Genomic DNA, 25,627 nt, shown 5'->3' on the forward strand with positions numbered 1-25,627 from the left:
CAAAGGGAGTCAGGACCTCAGTTTAACGTTTCATCCGAACGACAGTACTTTTTACTGTATAGTGTCCCCGTCACTACACTGGGGGACCCATAAAGACCACAGGATGAGCACCCCCTGCTGGCCTCACTAACACCTCTTTCAGCTGCAACCTAGTTTTCGCAGGAGGTCATTCATCAAGGTACTGACCAGGTTCAACCCTGCTTAGCTTCAGAAGGCAACCAGTCTTGGCTATAGGGTGATATGGCTGATTATTTTATTCCTAAATGATTCTGTGTTCTAATTTCTCGGTATGATAAGACCTTTGTACAAATGATTACCTCCTAAATAAACAAATAAAAAGCAACTAAATGCTAAATCACAATTTAATGTAGGAATTTGACCTGTAGGTGCCATAGTCCTTCAGACCATCTGTAACTGGTTTCCTCATTTGAACTTACTAACTAAGCTTGACTTACAACTTAGCTCAACATGTTTCCGAGAACACTGTGGAAACCTCAAATATTTACTTAAAGCATCTGATAACAACTAAACACTGAGAATATGAATAATGAACAGTACTAAATCCTAGAGCTGACTTTAATACTGTGTTTGTGCCAGTGATATGCTAAAACAGTTTGGAGCTTATCTGCTCCACCCACAACCTTAACGTGTTTCTCTTGGCACCTGTCGAAAATTACATTTACGAAACACACACTATTAATAAAACAAGAATTCTCCTCATATTTTCACATATCCTCTATTCTATCCCCAGTTGTTTTTCCCTCATTTCCTTCACATTATTTAATTGTTGAAATCTGCAGGGATCATGGATGATGCTCCGAATTCCGGATTTCAAGACGGTGCCTGATGCTGGAATTACTGGAACTCCTGGCCGCTCAGGAATGTGGAGCCGAGCATTTCGAGAAAGTGATGTGCAAAAGAAAGTCACCCTTATCCGTGCGCTTTTGGAAAGAAAAACACGGAAAACTGATAGGACTCCTGAGAATGTGAAGATATTTGCTGAGTAATATGTTTTTCTTCTTGGCTACCACTGATTGTTTTCACAGAAGGGCCAACAATTTTTCAACATGCCTGATGTTATTTTTTATTTATTTTTGGCTAAAGTCAAAATTGAATGTTTTTATAGAAATAGTTGCATATTATTGATGGCCTTTTCTTCTTTTGAACATCATAATTTGTGGGGGGGCGAACTCTCTAAATGCACAGAATCATCTTTTATTTCTGGCTCTGTTGTTGAAACCTAAGTCAAAACTAAACAACATTTTCAAAACAAATTAAAGAAAAAACACACATATACATTTGCAATTGCGTTAAATCTTCATGAAGTTAGCCTGAAAATATTCCTTTGCAGTGGCTCCATTTTCATAACCTTGCTCCAATGGGTTTTAAAAGTACAATATATAATGACTATAACAGCAACACTTGCGCACTGGGACTTGGATTCAAGTTACGAATTTTGACAGGCCCACCATAGCTATATGTGAGATTAATGCTATTTTTGAGGTTATACGTCATTATAATAGCAGTAATGGCCTGTCACGTTAAGCATTTATGGATTGATCTTTTAAAAATATGGTCTCATTTACATTTAGTGTTTAAACGTTACCAATATGTACAGATGGAGTTTGAAAACCAAAATGTGAATATTGATACCAGATGTACTGTAAGAATGTTTAATATGAACAGATGTCCTCAGATCAGCATGATAAGATTTTGATCTGGAACCTTAATATTTCCAAAGTGCTTTTCAGTGTTGCAAGCAAGTGCACTATCACCCATGGCTCTCTAAATTGCTACATTCTTCTGATCTTCTGTTTTTATTGAAACTCTTATGATATAATTTACAATGTAGCCTTAGCTGTCATCAAATTGGCCCCTATCACATTATTACAATATCCAATAGTCTTTGGTGTGCTAATGTGATGGTTTAGGAAAAGACTGGTAACATGTAATTCGAATGGTGTTGACAAGTAGGACAAATGGAGATAAATTATGCAAGGCAGTGCAAAAACAAATTGTTGTCACATGACCTCATTGCAATTCTTGTCAGTGAGTTCTCCTATCATGTGTTGAGATAAAACAAAGGCTTGATCAAGATTGATGGCTAGATAGATAGATGTACTGTAGATGAGTTAGCCTCTTTATCAGAACAGATCTGGTGAAATGTAGCATAGCATCACTTGCTCTACAATGGATCCTTTGCAGTGTATGGGTTCTGACGGCACCCGTTCACTGCAGAGGATCCATTGGTGAACAAGTGATATATAATGCTCTTTTTTGTTTCCATATCTGTTTTAATGAAGAAACAAACTCATCTATGGCCCAAGGGTGCATACAATTTCAGCACATTTATATTTTGGGGTGAACTAAGAACCTTTCATGGATTGGCCTCACTATGAAGTTTTGTTTTTGTTTTTTGCTGTGCAGACAGATAGATGATATCATATGACATGCTACCTATAGAAATGTGTATTTTTTTTATAGATTTTATTTCATTTTAGATTTTTCATTTAAATCACATTTAAAACAACAACTTTGATGAACTAGAGTGGAAGAACACTCAATTTCCCAGAATGCACTGTTGAATTTATTTAAATTGCAGTTCATTAAATTCCTCTTCCTGTCATTCTAATACCAATTCAGTTGCCAATTCCTATAGAGCTTGACCACTTCAAATTCAACTAATGAATTAAAATAAAGGAAATACTGTTCTGATTTTTGTACAATGCTAGTAATAACAATATGGCAGCTGATAGGACAGTTATGATTGGATAGGACAAAGAAGAACGGGAACAGGAAAGGACTCAAACCCAGGTCAACCAAAGGGCTGTTGTGCCATATGTCTGAGTACAGCCTACTAAGCTACATATTGGACAGCATGATTTCTTTTTTACTTCAAACGGAGTTTATTAAAAACCTAATATAATGAGCTGTCCATCAAAGTATTTATAAGGGGTAATTCAACTTCTCTAAATATTTCAGTAACTCTGAGTTTAACATGTTTTACCATTAAGCAATACTAAGGCACAAAACCACATGCTTTGCAAAAAAAAAAAAAAAAATAGGGAATGTTGATGACCAGTTGATGACCACAAGGCTCTGTCTTAGGACCTTTGTTGTTTGCTTGTACACACTCTCCCTATGTAACATTGTCAAGATACATGACAAGCTGATGACTCTGGAGTCTAAGGGTATTTTTGGGGCCTGGTGAAGTTTTGTCATGCCCTGATATTTGTGTTTTTTTAAGTTTCTTATAAGTATCTAAATGGGTAAAGTCTAATATCACTGTAATCAGCACAAACTGGGCTATAATAATATGTGAAATGCATGCATGTACATTATTGGATTTTTGAGAAAAAAATGTTTATGCATGGTTAGTGAAAAACTAAAAATGTTAAATCACTTGAATAAGGCAATAAAACACATACATAAAATTGGTTCCCGGGATTGTTGAGAACTGGAGCTTGTAGCCTAGAATTTTTCTTTCTAAATTATGTGAAAATCATCTTGTTTACTCATTCACAGAAAACAATATATAGATTTAAATTTTCTAAGACACTTTTTGTTGGTAAAAGTCATATGCGAGTTTGCGGCAACTATCATGAATATCATTGTGATTTACACCTGAGAAGACAAAGCCCTGCATAATGAGCTGCATAATGAGCCTCTGAGTCAGCTGTGCCACTGAGGGAGGAGTTACAAGAAAGAATGTGAGAACAAAATAAAAGTATATAATTTTATGTTTGTAGTTTATTAAGAATATATTTAATTATCCCACAAAATAATTTAATATCCACTTGGGGGAGCAGTTAAACAGTTTATTAGGGACAATCAAAGCTGACTTTCAAACTAATTTTTAGGCATCCTTACTCCAGTCACACAATCCTTCAGAAATCCTTTTAACAATCTTATTTTCTACCAAAAAAAAAAAAAAAACATTTATTATCATCATCATCATCATTATTATTATTAATGTTGAAAAGAGCGGAGAATATTTTTCAGGTTTTTATTCAGGGGGAATAAATTGAAAGAACTGCATGAGTTATCTCTATTTGTCACATTTATATTATTTACATCAAGCTTTTGAATTATATAGTACTGTATACTATTATTGAAACTTCATAATGTTTCACTTGATTATACATTTAGTCAGGAATTATAGTTTGGAAAAAGTATTTGGAAAAAGTCTAACTAGTATAATGTTTACACATTATGTGAAAACTAGTACAAATAAATAAAAAGAAACTTACTCATGTTTATGATCTCTGCTGAATAAAGTGCTTCATTCTTTTTTCTGAGGAAATCCATTTCTCAAATCCTCAACCACATCACATCTTTTTGGAGTGATTTATGTCTTATTCCTCTCATCGCGAAGCAAACAGTAAAATAAAATAAAAACCTGAAGAACAGTCTGGTTGCTTTTTCTTCTGTGTGGGTGTATGCAAGCCGTGCGCTTCAGTTTGAATCTGAAAAGCGCGTTAAGCGCGGGGGCGTGGTCACATTAGATACAATGAACGGAGACATGAAAAATATACATCGCGTTGTTTTCATATGGATTACTTTATCTCAGAATATTTGTTTTCGGCAGCACTTGTTTAGTTTAAAAGTAGACATTTCAGGCGTTCTATAGATATCTCTCTCATATATCTTCGTTGAGTGTTCACGGAGTTACAGTTAATTTTAATGAAGTGTTTGTAAATGAAGATCAGCGCAGACAAAGGCTGCAGACAGCACACCTTGTTTGTTATCTTTATTTTATAAGTGCACAAAGGTGTTTTGTTATTATGTCTGTATCCCAAAAAAAGTAGACCCTTTACAGATTCGATTGATGTATTGCTCTTATCTGTACGATTGAAACTGAGAGTGTAATTTAAGTTCTTTTCGGGGTTATTCGGAGAAAATGACTCAATGCCACTTGAGCAAGTTGTCCAAGGGAACTTCGCTAACTATGTGGAGTGGGTGATGGTTTCCTGTGGATCATCCTTCACCTTTGAGGACATCACCAACCCGACTATGGAATATGAAAGTAGTAAGAAAGTTCTTATAACCATAACTATACAAATGTGTAGGCCTACAGAAAAAAAAAAAATTGCACTAAAGTGTCAACCAGATAATTTACAATATTATATATTAACATGATTTCATTTAGCTACATGGATATATTAACTTATTTAATTGAAGAAAAAGACCAACTCTCTGTAAGCAACATGCCCATAGAATCCGGAGGTCAATCATCTCCAACTGAATATCACTACTTTTGAAAATCCATAGCCCATATGGATTTTTCATTCAATACTGTAGATCCTTAAATCTTGAAATGGTAATCAGAATGGTTTGAATGTCAAGAGACCAATGAAAAAAACAATGAGAACAGAAGAAAACCACAGACATGGTACTTTAAAAGAGATGTGTGAGGTCTTGCACAAGTTCTTGGTAGCACCAAATTTTATTAATGACTCATCCATTGACCACATGAGTTTATGTCTGACAATTTAAACAGAGCTGAGACATTTTCAAATACAATTTTACTACTCATTGCTATGGTGGGAAAGTAGAGGAAGCATCCATAATATCTCTTACAGTTTTGTTTTAAACATTTTCTGACTTCAAAGGGGTTCTATAATGCTTTTCACTTTTTGAATTCAAGTCAGTGTGCAGTGTGTGTGTTTGGGCATAAAAAAAGGTCTACAAAGTCACAAATCTCAAAGTCCACTCCAAAGGGAGATATTCAGATTTTTTTTTTTTTTATCTCTTTTCAAGAACTACAATGAACGGCTTGTTTGGACTACAGTGTTGTTTTCCGGGTTTTGTGATATTACAAAGCGGTCTGTCTTTAGAAAATTGTGGATGTCATTTTCATTTCATCTTGCATATAATGCCTGATAAAGCAGCGTTTGTGAGCGGAGCGCTGCTTTTTGTACAACCATTACTGGAGAAACTTCAATCTCTCTCAATCCAGCAGCATGGGAAAAACTGGACTATGGTATAAATAAATTATACTGTATAACAGTTTCACTGGGATTCATGTTTTTAATGTTAGAATTAAAGAACAATAAACATTATACATATGCATTTATCTGTACATAGTAAATTGAGTTTTTTTAAGCAGTTGTTTACATCCTATCTAAAAATGTGATTTAGGCAAAAAACCAAAAATGTAACCACTCTAATATGTCTAGCAATATCCGTTCGTGCAAGTTTTTGTGGGATCCTCTTGTTCAATATTCTTGGGGTCTGAATACAGCTCAAATTGATATGGTAACATTGATGCCATCCTCCACTATAACAGAGAAGATGGAACTTGCTGCTTTGGCAAGGTGCGGGGCAGTACTGAAACACTGCTGTTCACCAATCAAAACTCACTAGGGCAGCTAACCAATCTGTCACGTTACACAGGTATAAGGAGCAAAGAGACCCTGGAGATTTCTTCAACATGGAAATTGTAATTCAAATAAGTGGAACTCTCAGAATTTCAGAAGACATTTAAGACTGGACACTGGACTGAACACTGGGAACACTATTTAAACACAACCTCACACCACATAACATTCAAAGGGGAGAGGGGATGTGCATTCTGAAGGTCCCTCAGGACAGACACAAGACAGTGGGCCTTCAGGGCATGGCGGCTCTGGAGACTCAGGTGGTGATGGTGGATCTGGTGGTACTTGGGGCCTGGAGCCCTCCCTGGGCTTAACTGAGGATCAGGAGCCCTTCCTGAGCTTAACTCGGGAACAGGACTATACTCTGGGGAATGGGCCAACACTAAAGCGAACTCTGAGGCCTGGGCCAACAGACTTCTCCTCACCCCTAGTTTTCTCTTCTGGATAGTTGGGGGGGGGGGCATGTGGGGGCATGGTCTGGGCCAACACTAATGCGAACTCTGGGGCTTGGGCCAACACTGGAATGAGCTCTGGGACTGGAGCCGACACTGAAGGAGCGGAAAATTGAAGGCACTCTGGAGGAGCGGGCACTGGATGGCCCTCTGTAAGACACTTTCGAGGAGTGAGCTCTGAAGGAAGTTTTGGGGCTGGCAGGCTTGCCGCATTAATGTTTGTTTGGCTTCCCATAATAATGTTCGTTGGGCTTGCCACATTAATTTGAGGACAGAGACGGTGCTGGTAGAAGGTGATTAGTCAGAACAACTTGGATGGGTATGTTGAGACACACCTGGGAAACAATTAAAACCAATGGGGGACACCTGGAATGAAGACAATTAACATGAGGAGCAAAAACACACACAGAACACGTGACAGAGTCACATTATATTTAGTTTTTCAGAATGCGGACCTTCATCAAACCTGGGGCCTGTTCTTCGTACGTCGCTAACTCAGCTGGATTTGAATGTTGACGATTTGGCGTGATCTTGGATCGTTTGGTTCTTCGAAGCTCATCCCGGAGCTGCTGTCATAGCAACAGGTCCGTTAGCTTAAACCTGCTCGGGAGCAGGCTTATTTCATGTAATCAGGATTAGATTGCTTCTTTTCAACCAGAACTGATACTCAAAATATGTCTGCTACCACCGCTACTTTATTACAAGAGTATCGTACTGATCCAGGGACAATAATTTAAAATAATAATCATTAAAAAAATATTTACAAATAATATAAAAATGCTGTGTAGTCCATAACAGCCTACTAGACAGCCAGTTTTACTCACTGAAATATTTTTTTTTTTTTCATAAAATTATTATGTCTTAATTGTATTAGAGTCGTACACACATGCTATACAGATAATAGAGTCGTGCATTATTTTGAGTGATGACTGCTATTATAAGAGTGGCTTGATGGAGCGCAGGAGATGCAGATAACATGATATTGACCCTTGAGAAACTTTCATTAATGCTGTCACGTAACAAATCTGTCCCAATATAAAATGAAATGAATAGATAATTTCTGCATTGAAATAAAAATGTAAAGGCTGCACAACTATAAATTGCGAATCTAAATAATTGGGAATCATGAAAAAAATTATAATAAAATGAAAACATGTATCTATTATCTGTTTCATGTATCTATTATAACATTTATGTAGTTTTGTTTGCTTGGCTGTTTCCTTATAAAAGTCCAGAAATTTGTTTTTCGTCAGGTGTTTTTTGTCAGGTGTCGTTTTAAATTATATGACATCATTACATTGCCGTCTTGCCACTGGCCAATCACTGCTGATCATGGTTTCGAGTATCGATACATATCCCCTTTTAAGACACCACATGAACGCGCAATTATCTCAGATAACTCAATCCAGCGATATTAATCATACACAACAGGTGTGTTCGAAGAACCCAATTAGCCGGATCAGGATTAGCACGATGATATCATCTTGGATGTGTCATTTGATCTCGGATGTAATAAGCGACGTACGAAGAACAGGCCCCTGGAACTAATTGAGCCGTTTGTGCCAGGCTGGGAGAGAGAGGTATTGTAACAGGGCTGTGAACAGACATTTTGAGGGGCAGTGGCCAAAATAACTGGGAGAGGGGGAGTACATTTTGACATTTAAAGGTTGATTTGAAGTGTCAGTTTTTGCATTATTATAGCGGTCAAATCTGGACACAGGGAACACCTTTTGTTACTCATACTAGCTACACATAAGAAATTTATCAGTCACACAAAAGTAATCAGAATATTGACTCATTGCAACGAGGGTAATATTCTAAAATATATAACGGAGTGTTTACGTACATAATAAACAGAGACGTTGTCTTTGGTCGAGTAATTTGAAAAAATTCACATCAAATGACGGATTCAGATTCCAGAAACTTTATTAGCCATGGTCAGACATCCCAACCTGCAAAAAGTCATTTCAGGGAGGTATTTTTTGTGGCACTTTCCCTCTGCCATGGTGCTCCTGTTTCTAGATAGACTTTTATTTTCTTATCTTATCACAATAAACAATTAAAACAATCTGACAAAAAAGAAGAAAAAAATATTACATCCTCAAAATGTACAATATAAATCTTATTGTATCATAAACTAAGAGTCACACCTCCAGCAAATAATCTGAGAAAACATTTTCTATACAGTTCACATGACAAGAGATAAAAGCCCGCCCACACTGACAATTGATTGGTTGATTTGCAGAAACAGGCCAATCAGGATGCTCTCTGTCTGACATGCACTTCGCACACACGCACATTAGCACACACACGCAAGGCCTCTCGCTCCTTCTCCGTCTCTGCCATGCGCGTGCTACATGCGCGCGTTTGCTCGCTCGGTCTAGATTCCGGGAGATCTTAACTAATTTGCGGGTCTCAGGGAGCCGCTTTCAATATGCGGGAGACTCCCGGAACTTCGGGAGACTTGGGATGTCTGCATGGTAAAAAGGCTTTTCATTGCCAAAGCAATAAAACCGTTGTGATCCAGTGATGTTGAGCATTATCAAATTTACAGGCAACAATTGGCAGTGGGGGGGGGGGGGGGTCATGTTCATTAGATGGATGGGTTGGATATGGGGAGTTGCCTTGGGGGTGGGGTTGGGGGGGTTCAAGAGGGGCATCTCAGCCAATGAGGCCAGAGAGGCAGTGGCTCTAGCCACCAGGCCACCCCCATGTTCAAGGCCCTGTATTGTAATAATGTACGTTATGTGAAAAATAATGCGTTTTTCAAACCACGAAGCATGAGAGCATGCTCTACACCCACAAAACAAAATCAAGACTTTGTTAAAAAAAAATAGCATAATAGGACCCCTTTAAACAAAGTTATGCAACTTTTGGCAATTGTTTTATAATTATCTAAATGCTGTAACACAGGCACTGAAAGATAAAAAAAAATGCATTTAGAAAGTTATTAGATACCCCAAGGTTCTGTACTTTGATAACAGACTGACTACCTTATCAACTTTTTTTTGTTCACTTAATGAGTCGGTTTGCTGCCAACTGGCTGAGATTATGCACAGATTCAGAACAGATACCCATCAATACGGTACCCTTCACCGCTTAAGAGCCATGTGATATTCAATCCAGTTTAATCTAGGCTCATTTAAAATTGCATAATTCTAGAACCTGCTAGCTGATGAACTCGCTGATTAACTCACATCACAATCTTCCATAAGAAATGACATAAATCTCATTTGTTTTCCCAGAATATGAAGAAACCAAATTTTTAAGCTTTGCTTCAGTTTTCTTTTCTTTTTTTTACAAAAAGATAGCAGATTTTCTCACTGAGCATCAGAAGATATCTCAACTATGTCTCAAACTATATCCAAATTTGCAAAAAGTCTGCAAACAAGAACAAAATAGGATAAAAAACAAAGTTCAAAAATGTTTTATATCTTCTCACAGGAAAAGAGTTTTATGTTCTTACTGTATGTCAAAATTGTCTAATTTGTGTTTGTTTTAAATCCTCCTATTTTAGGAAAAACATCTGGAACAAAGTTCACATTTACACATAACGGAGAGCTCCATTAAGTGTCTGGAACTATAAAAGAGCAAACTCTAAACAATCCAATGTTCTTCTTGGGTTGGGCTGTGGGCACCAAAATGCAATTCATCAAATAGTCCAAGCCAACTGTTTGTCCAACCAAATGAAAATGAATACCTTTTTAATCAGGTGGTATCTAGTTCCCGCTAAAAGTTGCAAAACTATTGAATTACAATTGATCAGTTTCAATTGCACATTCTGTAGCTTTACACAATACCTCTATCAAGAAATCTACCCTTTCATCTTACCTGTTTATCAGCGTAATGGTTAGACTATAAACCAGTGGGTGATGTCTCTGGAACTGCACGTGTTGTTCTGTGACCATGGAGCCCTTCTGGCATCGAGCCACTGAGCAACTGTACAGTATAACCTTCAGTAGTTGCAGTTGATTGAACTGGTAAACAGTGCTACCTCATATAGCTAGCTGTCACGCACACTGTCCGCCATGACAAGAAATGTTGCAATATAATGTTTCGTGTGATGTTTTCATGCTAAGATGCCTGTCTTTGTACTTCAGTCAGTTTTTATTTTTCCAGAACCCATATAGATCCTTCACTCATGGCTAGTATTTTGATAGTGGTTAGTTTTGTGTTCCCACAGCATCATTTTTAATCATAGTGTTTTTGTGTTGATCGCCAGAACTATGGTTACTATAAATATTTTGACCATGGCATGTTCATCTACATTTCATTTCTCATATCAAAACAATTCCCAGTTATTTAACCACAGCACAGCAGGTAGACCGATAACTAATCTTGTGGTTGAATTTTAGGTTAGCACTAGCTTAGCATCAGTGTCATGTAGTGGACTTAAGAAACAAGGGGGCATAGTCCACTTGCGGTCCATTTGGGTTTTATTTTTTAAGATTCTTTTTAAATTCATGTTCCATACAAACCAATGTTAGTTGAGATACTATTATAGTTTTTGCAATATTCTTAATTCATTTTTATTTTTACAATTTACATTTTAATCTTGAAGTTCAGATAATTTTGCAGTGTTTTCTCATTTCCGTAAATTAAAAAAAAATAGTACTGCATCCTTCATATCTCCAAAAAGTATTTAGTTTTATCATATTTATAAGAGAAAAATAGTCTGTGCTGATTTTTTTTCGGAAAAACACGAGCGTCTGGAGGCGTGACGTGTGGGCAGAGCTAAAGAATCACGAGCGTAAGTAGGCTTTTGCGTTGAGAGCATGTGGAAGCTGTGACATTACCGTGAGGAAAAAAAACCATCATCCAAAACAAACCATGGCTTACAGTCAGATTCAGCGTATATTTATGATCCAGAATCAGATCTCGAGGCTGAAACTGAACAAGAGCAGCAGCAGCAACGACTACAGCAGGACGTCTCTATGTGGTATGTATTGAAACTGTATATATTTGCTTAGCGGTTTTGGAAAATGACTAAGTTCCACTTTATTTCGTCTTTTTTTTTTCTTTAAAGGTGTACAAGGTTTACTTGATGTGCTTACATGCCGACAGCTAAGTTAACAACACAGAGATATTTGAAGCAGTTTTACTCACTGCATATGGTTCCCACAACTCCGTTGATGCTCTGTAAAAATAAACTCCGTCCACTGGTCCCTTAATGTTTTTTTTTTTGTGGTAATCTGTTCAGGGTTGTCTTGTCCTCGCAACCAAAAACACACTTCTTTTGTGACATTTCGCGATACTCTCGCTCTGATCAGTGAATGTCTCTGCTCCGCTCTGCTATACGGGAGCGCGCTCTTAGGACCCATATAAGGAAATTCCACTCCATTTAAAGTCACACAGAGCCATACTCGAAAAAAACTTTCCGAAACTTGTGACAGACCGGAAGAGGTATTTTTTGGAACAAAAATACTCCTTCAAACGTACAGCTTAATTTTTGAAACTTTGTCCATGTTTAGCATGGGAATCCAACTCTTTGACAGTGTAAAAAACTCAGTATGCATGAAATAGCATTTCACCCCCCCTTTAAATAAATACAAAATAAAAATGCTGTCTTGGAAAATAGCTGAAATAAAATGAATAAGATAATTTATTGTTTTTACATTTCATTTTAGTTTTAGTAAACTAACCCTGCAACAAACACTCAATATGAACATAGTTCATATATTAAATCTGATAAATAAACATGTAAAAATGATTGTCTACATCACTATTATTACATCTAATTCTCATAAAATACATTTGTTTAAAAATTGTATTGCTTTAAAAATAACTACAATGCAGTAGCAAACGTTATGTTTATACCATTAGTAAACAAATACTAATATATAATCCACACACTAACTTTTTTGGTTTACCTTCATTCAGGACAAATGCATTAAATTGATGTGACAGTAAATAATTTTACTTTGTTACAAAAATATCTATTTAAAAAAATACTGTTCTTTTGAACTTACTAAACTTAAAAGAATCCAGAATGTGTAAGAAAGAAAATGTATCTTGGTTTCAACACTGATAATGTGAGAATGATATCTGAAGGATCATGTGTCACTGAGGACTGGAGTAATGATGCTGAGAATTCAGCTTCACGTCACAGGAATAAATTACATATTACAATATAGTCAAATAAATAACTGTTATTTTAAATTGTAATAATATTTCACAACATTACTTTTTATTTTATTTTATTTTTTGTTCAACAACAGTCTTTGTAGCCATAAGATACTATACAAAAAAACAAAAAACTGGGAAAAGGAGCTGCTCCTGCTATATAATTGATCACATGATATCTTTCTCATCCAAATTTTCTTTCAAATTTTGCACCTACTCAGCATGTTCTTTCTGGTTGCACCTTGCAGCACATTTAGACTCAAAACTGCTGATCAGGCTACTAGAAGTGTTTTATCACAGGTGCATACTATGCTTACAGTTCCCGTGAAAGTGACATGTCCCCACAAAAGCCCTAGTGGCCCAAAGTTTCTGTTCATTTAGTTAGAAAGTTGCCTTCACATAGAAAAGTTGCACCAATTCTTTGTATAGAAAACAAACAGAAGCGGTCGCTAATGAACACATGTGAGCAGCCTGAACCACTGCCGTTTCTTTCATCATGAGGCTCTGGCTGCTGATAAGACTTGGCCAAAGTGCACACTCTGAGAAGCGTTACTTGTGGTTGGTCGGACGCACGGGATGTATTGGAGTCCCTGCCAATTGCTAAAAGCAGATTGGCAGCATCGGACAGGTTTTGGCCTGGCCAGAAAGGCCACCATTGGTTTCTTTGGGTAGAGCATGGCAAGGCATTCCTGTAGAAGCAACAGCTTCTCTAATTACTCCCGTCTGAAAGGATGCAAAAGGGGGTCACTTCTTTGAGCCGAGCAAACACTTCAAAACGCCATGTTTTTTATGCTCTTATGCTTTGTTTGAAGTTTAAAGCATCTAAATTTAATGTTCTTTCTGCTTTGCTTTTTTCCAAAGGGCCTGATTTCACAATGAAATCAATTTCACTCCACATCCCAGCCATGTTGTGCTGTGTTGGTTATAGCAGGAGCAGCACATAAAGATAATATTGTGTTTCTTCAGTGCTGAAAGCGATCTAATCGTCTGTTCTAATCGACCAGTATTGTGAGAAAGACTTTGTAATTATGTAACCACAGTTTCTGACTTGTAAAGTTTGATATGATGCTTTCTTTAGATTTTTTTGGGTCATGCCCTTGTAAAAGATACAATAGGCTAACTACAACAGGCTAACGGACCCAGTTTATATTATGTGGCCTTAACTACTAAGTACTTACATTTTAATTAATAATTTAGTACAATGTACTTATTGTGTACATACATGTTTTTACATTGTACTTATATTTTAAAAAACTACATGTAATTACATCTGTATTTAATTTCTGTAATTACATTTATAATTACACTGTTGACCCATACTTTACACCTTAACCCACCCTTAAACTTACCCATACCTCCAACCCTCTCCCTAACCTTACCCCTATTCCACCTCAATAGCAGCAAAAGTGTTTTACAATACAATATGAACACAATAAGTACATTTATGTAAGTACATAGTAGTTAAGGCCACCTAATATAAAGTGGGACCAGGCTAACTGTAGGTTCAGTATAGTAGGGTTGCTATAAGGCAAGTATAACTATCCCTAGCCTAGAAACATCTTGACAATCAACTAGAAACACCATACTAACACTATGAAAAATACCTAACAACTTTCCTGAAAAAAACTTACAACCACATAACATTCTAAAATTATTCAAAAACAGCTGCATAGAAATGACCTTGCAACCACCTAGAAACATCCTGACAATAAACTACATACACCTCAGCAACTACATAGCAACGATTTCACAAACGCCTGCTAATAACCCAGCAGCTTCATAGCAACACCTAGAAACACACTAGCAACTGCCTAGTAGTAACACCATAACAAAAACATAGCAACCCCCTTGAACAAACCTAGAAACACATAACAACAGGCTAGCAACTTATTAGCATAGGAAAACCTTGGCAACCACCCAGTGAAACTACTTAGCAACAATCTAGCCACAGGTACATCCTGGCAACCACCCCAGTCATAAAGATAAAAGCTCACAATTATTTTTTTCCTCATAATTACGAGTTTATATATTTTTTTATAAAAAAATAAAATAAAATAAAAATTCAGGACTGCAAGATGTAAAGTCGCTAAATTGTGAGGGAAAAAAAGTGGTATGTAGCCTAATTGTTTGCCTTGTCCAAATTCAAGTGAGCATGAAGACCACAAGTGTGTGTACACCTTTTCATTACCTAATGGGACATATTTTTATTTCTGGTGCTTCTAATAAAGTGATAAAAAGCAGTTGCAAATGATATACAAAATAAATATAGCTACTCACCTTTGCACCAATAAAACATCTAGCACTTTGTTTTACTACCAAATTATATGTAATATCTTAATAATATTTAACTTACACATTGCAAAGGTTTCCGTGACCTCGTGTGATCTTGGCAAAAAGTCTCGCGATTTATTTCCACAACATGATGCATGACAGGATACACTAAGCCTTGAATACCGCTCCGAAGTGTGGATTTAGTGTGTGTTAAGGGCACTATGACTTACTTCCTGTCGCGCACACGTGCCCTCAAGTAGCCAAGACCTAAAGTGTGGGTATTTGGACAAGGCAGTTATTTTATGTTTACATGACGGAAAAAGTTCACTGAGTACAAGCTCACGTGATCTTGATAAGCTTTTTGAAATATTAATTCATGTTGTAAAGACACTGTTCTCCAATTGAAATCTATTGCAGGGGAAATGGAAGCAACTGTTAATATTTAAACCGCCACACTGCACTAAATTAAACAAGCAGGTTAACGTCTTGCAACATTTAACGTTTTCTCTCATCCTGTAACGACGTTCACGTGGAGTCTTGAGGGGATTTATCGAGTGCTGCCATCATCACGGCATGTTACAGACACAAGTACTCACACACGCCAGGTTGCCTACCGCCACGGTTCACTGGTTGAGCTGTCACACATTAGTGCTCTGTGCATTAATGTGCAGCCTCTGACAGCTAAAAGGAATCTAAAAGGCTTCATGGAAGAGCTTGAACTCCTTAGTCAGCTGTTCGGGACAGTTAACGGCCAACCGCAGAGAAGTGCCGCGCAAAGAGACGGCGGGATTACGCGAATGAAAGCTGATTCATCTTAAAGGAATATTGCACCTTAAAACCACCTGCTACTTAACTCGCCGTTTGTCAGCTCACTTCTACATATCTCACTAATTTGCAAGTTAACAAGACAGACATCTAAAGTTAATTTAAATAGAAATAAATAAATAATAATAAAGTCATATAAAAGTGTGGTGTGGTTTATGCCCTCAGTCAGTGGCCATTCCTCATCTTAAAGGGATAGTTCAGCCAATATTGATGATGTATTTTGGTGGGCCAACTTAGAAGTTTGCATCACCCTGTTTCCTCTACAAAAACAGAATAGGATTATAACATTGTTTTTGGAATATTATAGAAAATTTGCTCTGTGATGTCCACATGAAATCAGATTACTTCGTAAACACATATTGCTAGTCTAGTTAATACACAGACAAAAAAATAATAATTAAATGTGACAAAAAAAAAACATATTTAAGAGCTATAATGTGGTGAATTTTCTTTTCAAGAGGAATCCATGCGATCTGGTATTTATTCACTAGATTTCGAACCAACAAAAAGCTGTTTGGTTTGAAAGTGACTTTTCATGTTTGCGTTTAATGGAAAAAAATAAAAGCATACGGGTTTGGAACGCCACATAAGGGCGAGTAAATTGTGACAGAACTGTCTGACTCAGGTGAAATAGTCTTTTACATTCAGTATAATACATTATTTGATCTATTAAAGGTACTTTCTACAATTGCTTATCACTGATTATTGCACCTTTAGAGGATCAAGTCATGATCGGTCATGTCTAGATGGTAACCATCTTTCTGTTACGTTCAGATACTGTTTCCTTGGAGTTCTACACCAACACTTACCAACATTTAACATTTAGCAGCAGCACATGCACATCTACAGAATGAGGTTTGTCATCTAAAAATCACTTTATTTAGGTAGATAAATACTGTAGGTGTCTAAACATTTGAGGTCTGTGATTCAAAATCTAATTTAAACAAGAAACCTTTTGCAAAGCATTATAATGTAAGATTAAAAAAGATATATTGAAGGTTAAGTCACTATTAGGTCAAGTAAGCAAATACGTACAAGATGCTTGTCTGAACATGATGATTATCAGATTCTACATAAGCTTGGAATTCAAGTGGGAAATTAAAAAATAAATTTAGGCATTGATAATATCACTTGCAATAAAATCGTGTTTCAAAAAAAAAAAAAAATATATATATATATATATATATATATATATATATATATATATATATATATATATATATATATATATATATATATATTTAAGCTAGATTTCTACTAGTGTTTCCTGATTCTGGAAACATTGTGTGAAGATGAAAATATATGTTGTGATGATGCATCTGCCAAAAAAGAAGGAAAAAGCTCTGACATAGCAACGCAGAAAACAGAAATTGTCAATATGAACGTGCGTCATCAAAGAGACGCTGATAAATCATAATTTCGTGTGAACGTGGGGATGTTAGAGTTAACACTGCTAGTTACAAAGTTTACAAGAACTTGATTGACATAATCTGAGTTAAACCTCACACTCTCAGAACAAAAAGGTACAAAAGCTGTCACTGGGATGGTACCATTTCAAAAGGTACAAATATGTATAATTTAGGTACTAATAAGTAAAAAAAAAAAAAAAATTATATGTAATATTTAAGGTATTAATATGCATCCTTTATGGGGCAATAAGGTACAAAAGTATACCTTTTTGAAAAGGTAAAGTACCAGTGATGGCTTTTGTACCTTTTTATCTCAAAGTGTAGTGTGTGAAGCTGTTGTGCATCTGATCCCAAGCCAGTTGCCCACTGTTTGCTCACATTTTAGTGCATTTTCTTTTTCGTTGGCACACTAAAAGTTGCTAAAAGCATCAAGGAAATTCTTTGTAGGCCTCGACGTCTACTAAATGATTTACAATGCAACCAGGCAATAAAAACACATACACTTGCACATGACTGAAACATGTTTGATAAAATGTTTTTTTTATTGATATTAAAAATGAAAGTACATCAATTGTGCATTTCGGACGTTCTAGCGTGCAGAGGTTAAATCAATTAAAATACACACAGGCTGCGTGGGCTACTGGTATTAAACCGTTGCCAATGAAAGACAAATGATCCCTTCATTTTTAGCGCAAAAGCATGTGTTTTCCTTACATGCCTTTTACGCATGGAAAGTTAAGTAACCAGTTTGGAAATAACAACAATGGATGCAGTCCTTGCAGGAATAACAACAGAAAAATGGCAATGTCTTCGGAAATATGGGATGTTTTGAATAATAAAAATAATGATATTCATTATAATAATTGCACTGCTTCATCACAACTGATATGAATCAGATAAATATTCGATTATCAAGGCAGAGGGATATACTGCAGGCACTTAGACCTTTAAGTTTCCAGGTACTAAGCGATACTATAGTATCATTTTATGAATATGGGGCACATACAAAAAACGATTCTGAGAAACTGTAATAAAAAGAGAGAAAGAAATGGCCTTGTATTGGGTTTTTCACATAAATCCACTAATATTTCCTGAGTATTTGGGTAACTAAGTACGGTAGCCCTTCAACAACTGAGAAGAAGATAACATGGAGGACACCCCAACCGAAAGGAAATAAGAGGATTTAGGGCACATTATTTTAAGATGGCGAGTTTGAGGGGATGTATGCAACAGTCCACTCTTTGTGACATCTTAATGGATCTTGGCGACATCATATTGGTTTGGTTTTTACTTTGCTTTATGGCTACAGTTCAATTGCTCAGCAACAAGTGATAACATTGAACCAGGGACAACGAGACCCCTAAAACATGTCTTTCTCGTTTGTGGAATACCTTAAAGAAGCCAAAAAATGATGACGATACGACAATGAAAATGGCACTGAAGTGCGTTAAACCATAGTGGGTTGTATACAATCATGGCATATAGAGAGGGTTATCCAGATCCTCGTGAGGAAAGTTAAACAAAAGTTGTTGTTGTTGTTTTTTGTAGTTTTTTTGTTTTTTTTATAAACAGAAATCCATTTGGCAGATTAAAAAGCCATGCGGGAGGGACAGAAAGAGAGAGAGAGTCTTCTGAGTATGTGCCTATTTTTGTATTACAACATGCCTAAGCGATCCAGGCTACAGCTGCTGTTAAAATATTGATTTTAAAATAGCTCTGTGGCAAACCGAAAGGAAAAAAAAGGAAAATATTTTTTGGTACAAAGCATCTACAAAAACCATTTACATGTAAAATGGGAAAATAAGAGAGAATATAAAATAAAATCCATCAGTTGAGCATCAGTGCTATGTATATTACTGTATTTGGACCAATTTTAATATATAATTTTATAACAAAATAAATAATGCCTTTATACAGTGCCCATATTTGTACTTAAACAAACAATAAAGAAGCTTGGCGGCTCATTACGCAAGATACAGCTCAGACTAAAGGAATATTACATGATGTCCCTGGAAACTAATTATAATATATATTTTCATATTTATTTCATATATATTTATATATATATATATATATATATATATTCAAGTATTTGTTTTCAGGCAAAAGCATGTGAATACTACGGATAAACGTTAAAAATATATGTTAGTTGACATTATTGCGTTTTTTCCCTTTGAATTTATATTTGTGCCTTTTTTTCAGAACTGTAAAATAACGTTACAAAAACACAAAGCCTATTTTGCAATAACAAGAATGTCACGGTACCAGAAACCAAACTGGATCTTTTTTTTTTTTTTTTTTCTTGAAGCATGTTCACGATAAAGAACACAGAAAATACAAACATCCCACTTTTTCAAGGTCACAATGTCCCTCATCCTGCAGTGCAAAGCAGGGGTTTTGTGCAGCCACGCTCGAAAGGAGGCGAGTTCTCAGCGTGATCCCTTCGGCATCCCAACACTGCTCCTTCCTTTATCGCAATGGCAGCGCCGGAATCCAATGCATAGGTTGCGTCTCACATACACGTCTGCATGCAGCGATATCCCTCGTGCTCTTGTTTTCTCTTTAAAAAGTCACACTTTCCTTAAAACGGAAAGTTTAATAAAGTTTCAAAGAAAAAAAAAAAACTTGCTTTTTCAACCCCTTCTCGTTTGAGTCCATTCCCAAAGCTAGCACCATGACATTTTTTTGAGCTACACGTTCATAGTCCATAAAAAAATAGTGCCTTTTTTTTTGTTTACTTAACAAGAACTTTGACGTAATCCGTGGCGATGTGCAATTCGCAGACTCTTCTCTGCTTTTTAATTTGTGATTACAAGGTGCTGGAACAGGAATCTAATTTTACAACAATTCCTTACAGTGTGGATGTCCCTTTATAGTTACAGGTGCAAACTAATATGTAAAAGGACTAAAAGAGAGATACTTTTGTCTCGGGAGAATGCGGTGGAATGGGTTCTTTCATGCTAGCTCAAGATGTTCCTCGCGCTCCGATGTCCTCCAAACCAGCGAAACGTTCGGCGTTCCGTGGCTTCATCGTTCTTTCCTTTGCTTCTTCACCTGAATTGCGTTCCTCTCATTTGTGATGTGCCTTTTTGTTGGTGAATGAAACAGCAAGAATAGAAACTGGAAGAGCGTGTGAGCACGTCTGGTGGGGAAGGAAGAAGGGTTGATGAGGACTGCCACAGAAATGACGTCAGAGACAAAAAAGCTTTGATCCCTTGTCTTTTTTTTTTTTCATTGACTCTGTGCAAATGATCCTGGTTTCACTTGTGGCTGACGTAGTCTTCTGTTTGAAGAAGGATTGGCGGCAGCTTGCTGGGAAGCATGATGAGAGGCCTATGGTGGTGCAGTTGCTCCTGGGCCCTGATTCTCTCCGCCTGCCGCCTAAACTTCTTGGCTCGCAGGATGGCGGGGACTCCCCTCCGTAGCCTCTGGGCGGCCTTTCGTTGCCACACATCGTATTTGGAATATTTCACAGTCACGTGTTTTCTTGGGACCTCCTGTTTCAAAATAATAATAACGTTAGGAAATGACTATAGAGAAAGGTCAAGAGTTTCTACAGCATCATATAAAGCATTGACGAGATTCAAAAATCTCTAAAACTCAGGCTTTTCGACTAATAATGGTAAATGACTTTGTCAAAAATAGCCCAAAATCCTTCAACCACCAAGACATTAGCCTCAGAAATTATCTTCTTCCTTAAAGGGTTAATTCATCCAAAAATGACAATTCTTTCATAATTTACTCACCCTCATGTTGTTTAAGTCCATACAATGAAAGTCAGTGGGGTTCATTGTTGTTTTGGACCCCATTGACTTTCTTTGTGTGGACAAAAACTGTTGAAAAATTCATAAAAACTACCTTCTTTTGTATTCTGCATAAGAAAGTCATAAAGGGTTGGAAGGACATGACGGTGACGAAATTATGAATTTTGGTCAAACTATTTCTTAAACAAATATAAAACATAATAACATAGAACAAAACCCAAAATGGAGACTGGCAAGTAATGAGATAAAGGCATTTCCATTTGTTCCCAATGTTCAACCACCTAGTCAACATACAGGCCATTTTGAGAGATGCTGGTTTTGTAACCCAATCTAAGAACAGGAAAATTTCAACCTATGTATGACCTTTTCTATCATATCATTTTCCACTTGCTCATCAGTTTTGTGGCAGCCTTGCTTACTAGTTCCTTACTCTGGCCTACTGTTTTCTTTAACCCACATGCCAGGATGCACAAGTTCAACAGAAAGAACAGGACAATCAAGATGGTGAGTGTGATAAGGTGCTGGAGTGTTTTTGTTGTTTCCCACGGCTAACGTACCTGTTTTAATGCAGGCATCACCGGAATGACCTGTAGGGATGTGGCTGAAACATCCCTCTCTGACTTGGTAGATTTAGCGCAGTACTGTTCTAGAAGAGCTAGGTTACAGCTGTTAAAACAACACTCTTCCACAATCCCACGATTTTGAGAACGTCGACTATTCGTCCTGCTAGTTGGTCGACCTGCAGTAATGGAAATGAAGACAATGAGTTCAAGACACTTTAGTACTGTTCTGGTTACATGTCAGACAAGTACTCAATTCTGTCGTCATTTACTCACTCTCAGTTCCAAACCTGCATTCCAAACTATTATTTTGTCCATGCAATGAAAGTCACTGGGGCCTAATTCTTTTTTGGACTCCACTGACTTCTGCTGAATGGAATGTTCCATAGAAAAAAAAAAAAAAAGATATACAGCTTTGGAAGGACCTGAGGGTGAGTAAATGTTGACAGATTTTTCTTATTTTGGGTGAACTATCTTTTTAAACTGGTCTCACAAGCCTGGGTGATAGTCTAGACGGATGGGTCAGATGATGGTTTAGATGGCTTTTGTGGCTTTTGTCAACTAGTCAAGTTCAGAGCACATTTGTCTAACCAGCGCACTCTATTGAAAAATCCTGGGTAAAAAAACCTACGCTGGTTTGCTAATAATTCCTGTTCTAAGCTAGTTTCCAAGCCTGGCCAAGGTGGTGTTTATCTGGATGACCATATATACATCCAGAGCGACTAGCTTTAAAGTGGAATAAAAAACAAAAACTTACACTGGAACACCAAAATAGCCAATCTTAAACCAGTTAAGACTAGGAAACTAGCTAGTTTGAGCTGTTATAGCAAGAAAGAGATTTGTCTCAAACAGTCTAATCAGTCACCATCAAACATGCAAACACATTCAACAAACTCTACTAACAAGTCAATGTATTTAAGTTACAGTGGCCTGATTATATTGTCAAGGCAGATTTCATTATCGATTCATTGTCTTTTGACTGGGACGCATTTGCGGGGTATAATAAAGCCCAAATCTGTGGCATAAAACTGTGGCATAAAACTATGCCATCTATAATTGAGCTGTTCGAAATCGTTTTCGAAGAATTCGCCAGCAACACATTCCCAGGAACGTGAAAGCCTACAAATAAGACCGTGTGAGAGTTAAAGGGCAAAAGTCTTTGCTTCTGTTTGGATGAGTAAATGGTGGATATCCTTTGACCTTGTCCTTTGCCAGCTCAGCAGAGATAAAGAGAGCATGAAAGAGAGGAAAGGGGGAGGGGTGGAAGAACAGACTTGGCATGAAAGAGCAAAGATACGGGACACAGTAATGGAGGGGAGGGAGCCGGACTGGGAAAAGGAAGGAACAATTGATTTTCAGTCAAATATACCACAAATGATTTTCGCTTCTCATTCTCGCAATCTTGATTGCAGGATGGGAAACACTGAACAAGAGTGGATCTGGTGGATAGAGGGGGGAAAATCTGCGCTGGCCCAAATTGGATAATGATCTTTCGGGGTAGTTAGGCTTCTGCGGCCAAAAGAACACAAAGGCCTTGTCTGTTTGTCAGTGCTGGCGTGAGGAAGACGACAAATATTTAAAAAGTTGTGCTCTCGACCCCCTCCTTGCATGCGAGTGGAGTACAACCAGCAGATGTATCTGGATCCGGATTGTACGATCGGCAAGCATTGTATTGAACATATTAGTTAGTATCTGTTACGCTAAACTAGTAATGAAGCTGGCTCAATCCATTCAGCCGTGTAAGAGGACAAACAACTATTTTTTTTTCAATTGAGTGTATCCTGGGAACATTTCTGGAGAGGTGAATGGAATGCCACTTGGGTACTATTACTTTCCCTGACGGAATGTGCAAGTAAACAACCGGGCCATTGTGGCTCATTTAGCATCCCTTTCATATGCAATCACAGATATCGCGAGAGAATGCGCCTAGTCAGCACAATCTGCCGAGACTTCGCTCGTAACTCTGGTCATTGGTGACATACAATTGCCAAGGGTTTCCAACTCCTAAGCAAAAGCAAAGACAATCCGATGTGCAAATATACGTACTGAAATAGAAACCTCTGTCTCCACACACAAACTGTAGTGCGTCCACCAGCTCTCCGCCACATAATGTTTCAGCTGAAGACACTTCCAAGGCAGACAGGGTTAAAAAGAGTATGCATATGGGCATTCGTATGGACCAATGCATCTTTATGACCTGTGGAGATAACGAGTTTAAGTTAGTACACACAGTTTTAACGTTCATTTTTAATGTACAAAATGCATACCTGAACTTAATACTGAACATCTTCCTTAAGTAATTATTATTAGCTTCCTCAAGGCATTGAATTCAGTAATGCTATACCATTGACTTTTCAATTATCTGCCTGATGACATGGTCAAAATCAGTTTGTCAATGTACAGTACGGAAAAGCATGACTTAATGACCTGGAAAGCATGTATAGTAGTTTACAAAGGACTGAATACACTCTTTGTGCATGCAAGTTTAAACAGCAAATAAAAGCATTTCAGAGTCTAAATATATTTTGATTCGTTATACTGAACATTTTACATTTCAATTGCAATGGTGCTGGTCCGGTCTGTTAAATAACTGTTATTTGTTTCTTCAGTGCAATCCTATGCAGTTTTTTAATACACTGTGCATGTCTGAACAACAAAATTGTCTTTTTCAATTATGCATGTCATTTTTCACTATATAAGATGATGTTTAAAGGTCTAAAGACCCGCTGATCAGTTATCCTTGGGTATCTGTCATTAATTCCGCCAGTGAATTAAATTCACCAATGCAATTCTTCAAATACACTGGGAATCTACATGCATGCATCGACTTTAATTATCTGCTTGACGCTAGAAGATGAATTATCAAAGAGCGTTTATCTCCTACTTTACACTCTTACACAACGTTCAACAAGTTACAAGACCGCTCAATATACCCAGCTATTTCATTCCTCACAACTCAGCATATAATTTCCTTAAATCCAGCTCATTTAAACTGCTGTCGCCCCCTTGCGCAACTTCTTTCTCCTGTGCGAGAATCCGGAATAAAGTGTCAAATCAGTTTTTATTTGGAAAGCGCTTTTTAAAATACACGTTGTTTCAAAACAGCTTTACAGAAATTCATATTGTTAAAATGTACAATGTCTTATAGTCCTTATTTAACAGTTTAGCGCTGTCTAACTGGCTGTTTAGAGCTGTTAGCTGTTTAGAGTGGCAAAAACCTCTCCAATGCATTACGCGGACCGCTCGTGCAATATGTTTCTATTTTTGCTAGTCTATATAAACGATTTATTTTTCTATTTAAGAAAACGCAACAAATGCAATCATCTCCAGATATGTCCAAGATTCCTCAAAGCTTGTAAAAAGATTGGCTTTACCTTATTTATGGAACTGTCTGTTCTCAAGCAGGTATGACAAACAGAGTGATGTTTTAGTTGGTCCTCCATGTCAACATAGAAAAAAGAATAATAAAAAATAGCTGTGCTGTTGTATTTGGTTAAATAGGTAGGTTTAGTTTCCCCAGTTGGTGTTAGGATGATGTGTAGAGCTGTCCCAAAATCAGGCGACAGGCAAAAGTTCTCTGAGAGAAGGATTATATACCCAAACCCGCCCCTTGACACCCCCCTCCACCCCCCGGGCCTCTGGTGCGCATGTCCGGGAGAGGTAACACTCGAAGCGGTCAGTGATTCTCCAGCAGTCCGGCCGAGTTCCCTGCTGCAGTTTTCCAAGAATTCCAGGTCACAAAAAGGTCAATGAACATTAGAGAATATGTCTTCATAACACCTTATTAAAATGTCCAACATTTCGCTGCTTTCATAAAATGTAACGACGCTTATAGGTATTCCC

General features: G+C 37.1%; 1 protein-coding gene across 1 annotated transcript; it reads right to left on the reverse strand.

The window, feature by feature from the left end:
• Positions 1-17,983: 17,983 nt before the first annotated feature.
• On the reverse strand, positions 17,984-25,344 carry igf2b (insulin-like growth factor 2b). Its single transcript, XM_052543437.1, has 4 exons — positions 25,159-25,344; positions 23,831-23,981; positions 21,782-21,963; positions 17,984-20,957 (listed from the first exon to the last, which is right to left on the reverse strand). Exons 1-4 carry the CDS (start codon positions 25,225-25,227, stop codon positions 20,721-20,723), a joined length of 639 nt encoding a protein of 212 aa, XP_052399397.1. The 5' UTR covers positions 25,228-25,344; the 3' UTR covers positions 17,984-20,720.
• Between the last annotated feature and the right edge of the window lie 283 nt (positions 25,345-25,627).

Source organism: Carassius gibelio, chromosome A25, assembly GCF_023724105.1.
Source record: "Carassius gibelio isolate Cgi1373 ecotype wild population from Czech Republic chromosome A25, carGib1.2-hapl.c, whole genome shotgun sequence".
Taxonomy (NCBI): Eukaryota; Metazoa; Chordata; class Actinopteri; order Cypriniformes; family Cyprinidae; genus Carassius; species Carassius gibelio.

Bases quoted from the DNA above. Each gene is read 5' to 3' on its own strand.
- igf2b (XM_052543437.1), bottom strand. From the start codon at position 25,227: ATGGAGGACCAACTAAAACATCACTCTGTTTGTCATACCTGCTTGAGA. The intron at 21,964-23,830 runs GTACGTATATTT...CCATTACTGCAG, and splicing joins AGACAGAGGTTTCTATTTCA to GTCGACCAACTAGCAGGACG. The intron at 20,958-21,781 runs GTACGTTAGCCG...ATTTTGAAACAG, and splicing joins TGATGCCTGCATTAAAACAG to GAGGTCCCAAGAAAACACGT.